This window comes from Ailuropoda melanoleuca, chromosome X (genome assembly GCF_002007445.2).
Source record: "Ailuropoda melanoleuca isolate Jingjing chromosome X, ASM200744v2, whole genome shotgun sequence".
NCBI classification, from domain to species: domain Eukaryota; kingdom Metazoa; phylum Chordata; class Mammalia; order Carnivora; family Ursidae; genus Ailuropoda; species Ailuropoda melanoleuca.
In genome coordinates, this window is record NC_048238.1 from 31755949 (window position 1) to 31763161 (window position 7213).

At 37.1% G+C, this 7213-nt stretch overlaps 1 protein-coding gene across 1 annotated transcript; it reads right to left on the reverse strand.

The window, feature by feature from the left end:
• Window positions 1–580: 580 nt before the first annotated feature.
• LOC117797488 (protein FAM47E-like) lies at window positions 581–2032 on the reverse strand. The gene has a single exon (XM_034649922.1). The coding sequence runs from the start codon at window positions 2030–2032 to the stop codon at window positions 581–583; it is 1452 nt and encodes a 483-aa protein (XP_034505813.1).
• Between the last annotated feature and the right edge of the window lie 5181 nt (window positions 2033–7213).

Genomic DNA, 7213 nt, shown 5'->3' on the forward strand with positions numbered 1-7213 from the left:
TAACTAAAGTTTCACCTCCAATTTTGGTGAATAGTTTTCAATCTGGTTTTGGGGCTTCATGCAATCCTGACAGGGGAGATAACAATTTTATTATTAAATGAAGCTAACATTATTTTGGCTATGAATTTTGAGTTTTGCTTAACAAAATAATTATCATAATTATTTCATTACAGTTTTAAAATAAATGGAACTACACAAGTCTCTTTTGCTTGGAGCATTTATTTTGAGATTCCTTTCATATTGTAGCTGATATAGCTAATAATTATTAGTAGTAATTGCTATTACTAACAATTAAATAATTGTTTTATTTATAGTTTTATTTTTACAAATAATAGATATAATCATCTACTATTCACCGTGCTATAAAATTGTAAGAAGAGTATATATGAATATTGATTTCATAGTTAATAAAACATTAATGAGCCCAAGCAGAAGGTCACTGAGAAATGTTTATAAGCATTAAGTGTTAAATTGACAGATATTGTGGAATCAAAGTTGCACATAAACAGTGGGATACTCGTCATGAATTCTACTTGATGTTAAAATGAGAGAGAGAGCAAATTAGTAAGCAGAAAACTGTCTAAACACGTTCGTGTTCATCTTCTTCTACGTTTGGGTTCATTTTTATTACTTTGTGTATTGGAGTCCTAACAGAATCGTATTTCCATCCCTTCCTGGTAAACAGCTTCTCAATGCAGCCTGGCATCCTGTAGCCCTTGCTTAGAATGAAGTCTTTAAAAGCAATTGTTCCATAAAGATCTTCAAGAATATCCTGTTCAGGAAAATTCTTTCCATATCTCCCATCTTGTCCAAGTAAGACCTTGGGATCAATCAAAGGTTCATCATTTATTAGCTTTTTCCACAACTTGGGCTTCAAGTACCATGCTCCATACCTCATCTTCACCCAGTTGGGTTTATACGGATTCCGTGGTGTCTGTAGTTTCCTCTCCCAGTTCTCCCAGTACATGGAGAATTTTAGATCCTCCATTTTATCTATCCCTGTTCTGTACTTTAGGTCCAAAGCAACCTGGTTTATTTTCTTCGTGTGGCTCTTGTCATAGGTTGGTTTGCAGTCAATACCAATGTCAAGCTGTTTCATGATGAGCTCTTCATCAATGCCCAAGTCTCCAAAAGTAGCAACCCATTCGCAGAATTTACGGATTCCTCTCGGTATTTTTCTAGGAAGGGGAGGACTTTCGAGCAAATCCTTTGTGCTTGACTTCCTTTCTTCATGAGGCAACTTGTCTGGATGTGACCCGGGAGTCTTCTTGGGAAGTTCCAGGTTGACTTTGGCAGGACGTTTCTCCCTAAGCTTTGTGGGGGACTTCGTTCTTTTCTCGGTGTTCTGGCAATAAGCCCACGTGTCCTTCAGCTTCTTGTCAGGATCGAGAACTTCCAGCACCTTTAATAAGAGGTCTGGAGGTAGATCTTTCTCCAGACTTGGGTAGAGAGCCAAGGGATGCTTGGTCAGGTGGGCTTCGATGTCCTCTACGAACGCCCTCCGTGCTAGCTGGGCTGGCAACAGTGTGGAAAACAGGCCTGCTTCCTTGGTCAGCTTTTTCTGTTTCTTTGTGGGGGCAGGTTTGGGAACTCTGCGAGCAATCATGGGAAGAAAGCCTTCCTTAGGGCCGCGAGTGATCAGATCTTCACAAGGTGGACATCCCCTCCTGAAGTCGTCCAGGCCCTCTTTTACAAATATCCACCGCCGGCTGTCCAGGGAGGTGGGGAACTTCAGAAGTTTGTTCTGGTGCTTTGGGAAACACTTGGAAGTTAACCTGTCTTTGTACCAGGGCTTGCAGTTCATGCCCAAGGGCATTCGTTCCAGCGGACACTTCTTGTCCGCCATGGTACCTCTGGCGCCCAGGCGACCACCAGCTTCACTGGTTTGTTTTTCGGTTGCTAGGAGACCGCGTAGCCAGGCGCAGCCAGATTCTTCCGAGGGCTGGGTCAAGGCAGGTGCCCTGCGCAGCCGGCTTTCTCCTGGAATGGGCAGTGAAGGTTCATTCGCTTTTGTTGCTGGATACGATTCCATTATATGGGCGTACCCCACAACTTATTTACCCATTCGTCTTTTAGTAGACATTTGGGTTGATTCCAATTTGAGGCTATTACAGATAAAGCTCCCACAAATATTTGTGTTCATGTCTTTGTATGCATGCGTACTTTCATTTCTTTTGGTTAAATTTTAACGGAGAGGGGAATGGCAAAAGCATATGATAGGTGTTTGTTTAACATTTTAGGAAATCACCAAACTTTCTGACAGTGGTTGTACTGTGTAATATTTCTTCTAGTAGTGTATGAGAATTGCACTGCCTCCATATACTCCCCACTACTTGGTATGGTTAGTCATTTTAATTTTGGCTCTTCTGATAGGTGTGTAGTGGTATCTCGCTGTGCTTTTAATTTGAGTTTCCCTAATGACTATCTGCTCATGTGCTTATTTGCCATTTACCTCTTCTGTGGTGAGTATCTGTTCCAATTTTTTACACATTTTAAAATTGTATTGTCTTGGGGTGCCTGGGTGGCTCATTCGGTTGGGCATCTGCCTTTGGCTAGGGCTGTGATCTCGGGGTCCTTGGGTGGAGTGGGCTCCCTGCTCTGTGGGGAGTCTGGTTCTCCTTCCCCTTCTCCCTCTGTACACTTGCTCTCTCTCTGTCTCAAATAAATAAATAAATAAAATCTTTAAAATAAAATAAAATTGTATTGCCTTATATCATTGAGTTTTGAGTTCTTTGTGCATTCTGAATGTAAGTCCTTTATTAAATATATGATTTGTAAATTTTTCTGTCAATCTTTTCTCTCCGTCTGTGGCTTATGTTTTCATGTTTTAACAGTGTTTTTCAAAGAGCAGAGTTTTTACATTTGATGAAGTCCAATTTATCAGTTTATTTTTTTTATGGATTGTTCTTTTTGTGTTATATCTAAGAAACCTTTCCCTATGGAAAGGTCATAAAGGTGTTTTTCATTGTCCTAAGTTTTATAATCTTAGGTTTAACATTTAGATATGACCTTTATTTAAATTTAATTTTTTAGATGATGCAAGATATAGATCAAAGTTTTTATTTATTCTTTAAAAAGTTTTTATTTATCTAAGTAATCTCTACACCCGGCTTGGGGTTAGAACTCACGACCCCACAATCAAGAGCCTCACACTCTTCTGACTGAGCCAGCCAGGCACCCTGTAGTGTTGTTATTTTTATTTTTTACTTGTGGATATCCCATAGTTCCAGATTTTTTTTTTTTAAGAGAAGCTTTTCTCCACTGAGTTACCTTTGTAATTTGGTAAGTATAAGTTGTCCACATTTCTGTGGGTACATTTCTGGGTGCTTTTCTGTTTCATTGCTTTCAGTGTATTTACACCATTTCCACACTGTGCTGATTACTTTGTATTTTGTAAATCTTAAAATTAGGCTGTATTAGTCCTTCATGTTCTTTCTTCTTTTACGAAGCTGTTTTGAATCTTCTAGGTCCTTTGAATTTCCACAGGGATTTTAGAATCAGATTGTCAATGTCTATAAAGATGCCTGTTGGGATTTTGATTAGAATTTGGTAGAATAAATAAATCCGTTTTAACGTCTTAACAGTTTTGAATTTCCTGACCATGAAAAAGTTACATCTCTCCATTTACATATGTGTAACTTCATTTATCTCAGCAATATTTTGTAGTTGTCAATGCATGGTTCTTTCACATCTTTTTTTCTCTAGGTTTTCCTTCATACTTTATGTTTTGATGTTATTGTAAGTAGTACTGTAATTTTTAGTCAGCATGTTCATTGTTAATACATAGAAATACAACTTATTTTTTGTATATTGATTTTGTATCATGCAACCTTTATAAAAGAATTTATAAATTCTAGTAGCTTTTTTTTTTGTGCAAAGTCCATTGAATTTTCTACATTGATAGTCATGTTGTCTCTTAATAAGGACGGTTTCACTTCTTCCTTTCCAATCAGAAAAACTTTTATTCCTGGCCTTATTGCACTGACTGGAACCTACTTTTGTTGAATAAAAGTGATAAGAGCAGTAATTTTTGTGTTATTTCTGATATTAGGGGGGAAGCCATTAAGTGTGATGCTAGCTTTAGGGTTTTTGTACATACCATTTTTCATTTTAAGTTCCCTTTTATTCCTTATGTGCAGGGGCCTTGTGACAAATGCTTTGTTTCAGATATGTGGATTGGTCAAATGCTTTTTCTGCACCTATTGAGATATTCATACAGCTTTTACTTTCTAAAAGTTTGCTAAAATAATAAATAACATTGATTTCTGCATGGCAAAAATACTTTTGAATTCCTGAGATAAACCCCACTTGGTCATAATGTATTATCCTTTGTGTATATTGTTGGATTAGGTTTGCTCAACTATTCCAAACATATATTTGCATCTCCATTTATGGGTAGTATCTGGTGTTTCTTTCCCTTTAATGACTTTGTTTAGCTTTGTTATCAGGGTAATGCTGGCATCATAGAATAATTTGGGAAATATCCCATCTTCTTCATTTTCTGTAACTGTAGGATTGGCATTGTGTCTTCCTTAAATATTTTGTAGAAGTCACCAATGAAGCCATCTAACCTAGAATTTTTCTTTACGGGAAGGTTTTGTTTTGTTTTGTTTTAAACTGCAAATTCAAATTCTTTAATAGCTATGGGGATATTTAGATTATCTAATTTTTCTTAATGAGTTCAGTTGGTTCGGGTATTTCAAGTAATACATTTGTTTTATTTATATTGTCGAAATTATTGCCATAAAGTATCCATACTATTTCCGTATTGTCCTTTAGATATCTATGGAATCGTGGTAATGTCACCTCTTCCAATGTTGATTTTTGCAATTTGTATTTTCTTTCTTTTTCCTTTTTTTCCCCTAATCATACTGGCTACAGATTAACACATTTTATTTATCTCCATAAATAAACAGTTTTTAATTTCATTAACTTTTCCCAATATTTTTTTCTGTTTTCTTTTAATTGGCTTCTTCTCCTAACTTTGATCTATTGTTGTGTCACCCTTAATGGTCTGTGCATGGCAACCTGCAATGCTTTTTCCAGCCTGCACCTCAAAATTCTTCCAGCCTTTAGTCATTACTCAATTCCAAAGTCACTTCCACATTTTTAGGATTTGTTACAGCAACACCCTATTCTTGGTACCAATTTCTTAGTCCTTTCAGGTTGCTGTAACAGAACATCCTACACTGGGTGGCTTATACACAACAGAAATCTATTTCTCTGAGTTCTGGAGGCTGGGAAGTCCACGTTTGGGATACAGGCATATTTGGCATCTGGTGAGAATCAATTTCTTGGTTCATAGACAGCCATCTTTTCCTGTGTCCTCACATGGCAGAAGGAGTAAAGAATCTCCTAGGCCTCTTATAAGGGTTCCACCCTCATAACTTAATCACCTCCCTAAGGTCTTTTGCCCAAATACCATTATATTGAGGATTAAGTTTCAGCGTATATATTTGGGGGAGACACAGTTAGCCTGTAGCATGTGGACATTCATTAACTTTTATATATTTTATGACCTCCACAATACTTTTTGAATTACTTTGGCTTAAAGACTACATCACCCTTAAGTAGATTTTAACATATAAAAATATTTACCCATTTAATGATTAATTTCATTATTATTTACTCCTTTGTATAGATCAATATATCTATTTTATCATTTAACTGCAGGAAGAAGAATAGACTGTACTGTATGTCTGCTGGTGATGAAATTGTTCTTCTGTGTTTGAATTTTTTCTTATTTTGCCTTGTTTTTTTTTTAAGATATTTTTAAAGATGTTTTCTCTGTGCATAGAATTCTAGGATGATAAGGTTTTTTTTTTAAAGATTTTATTTATTGGACAGAGATAGACAGCCAGCGAGAGAGGGAACACAAGCAGGGGGAGTGGGAGAGGAAGAAGNAGATATTTTTAAAGATGTTTTCTCTGTGCATAGAATTCTAGGATGATAAGTTTTTGTCTTTCATTACTTTAAAAAAGATGGATCCAGGGGCGCCTGGGTGGCTCAGTTGNAGCTTAACCGCTGTGCCACCCAGGCGCCCCTAGGATGATAAGTTTTTGTCTTTCATTACTTTAAAAAAGATGGATCCAGGGGCGCCTGGGTGGCTCAGTTGGTTGGGCATCTGACTCTTGATTTTGGCTCAGGTCATAATCTCAGGGTGGTGGGATTGAGCCCCAGGTGGTGTTCTGTGCTCAGCAGGGAGTCTGCTTGAGATTCTCTCTCTCCCTCTGCCCCCCCCCCAAATAAATAAATCTTTAAAAAAAAAAAAAAGATGGCTGTGGTGCACCTGGGTGGCTCAGTTAAGCGTCTGACTTCGGCTCAGTTCGTGATCTCAGGGGCCTGGGACTGAGCCCTGCTTCAGGCTCACTGCTCAGCGGGGAGTCTGCTTTTCGCTCTTCCTCTGCTCCTCCCCTGCTCATGCACTCTCTCTGTCTCTTTCTCTCTCAAACAAATAAATAAAATTTTTTAAAAAGATGTCTCCATTGTTTTCTCATTTGCATTGTTTTGAAGGAGAGGTATAAAGTCACTCTGGTTTTTGTTTGTACATAATTGGTGTCTTTTCCCCCCTCTTTGACTACTTTTAAGATGTTCTCTTTATAATTGTTTTTGAGCAAATTGATTATGATGTGTCCTGGTATCATTTTTGATGTTTCTTGTGGTTGAGGCTTGTTGAGCATCCTGAATTTGTGTGTTCATAGTTTCCATCAGATTTGGGGGGAAATTGCCATAATTTCTTCAGATATGTTTTCCGCCTTGCTTTTTTTCTTCTCTTTTCTTCATAGATTCCAATTATTCACGTGTTAGGTTACTCTGAAGTTTCATACAGCTCACTGATGCTATGCTCATTTTAAATGTTGTTTTTCTTTGTGATGTATTTCAGTTCATTTCTCTTGCTAAATCTTAAAGTATAGTAATCTTTTTTTTCTGCAATATTTGATCTGTAATGAATGCCTTAAAATATAATTTTCATCTCACACTTTGAAATTCTCATCTCTAGGAGTTTAGTTTGTTTTTCCATGTCTCTACTTAATTTTTTGAACATTTGGAATATAGACATTAAAGTTATTCTAATGTCTCCCCCTGTTAATTTTAACATCTGTGTCAATTCTGGGTTGGTTTTGATTGATTGGTTCAACTCTTCATTATGAGAAGCATGTTACTGCCTCTTGCACCCTAGTAATTTATTATTGGATGCCAGAAATAGTGACTT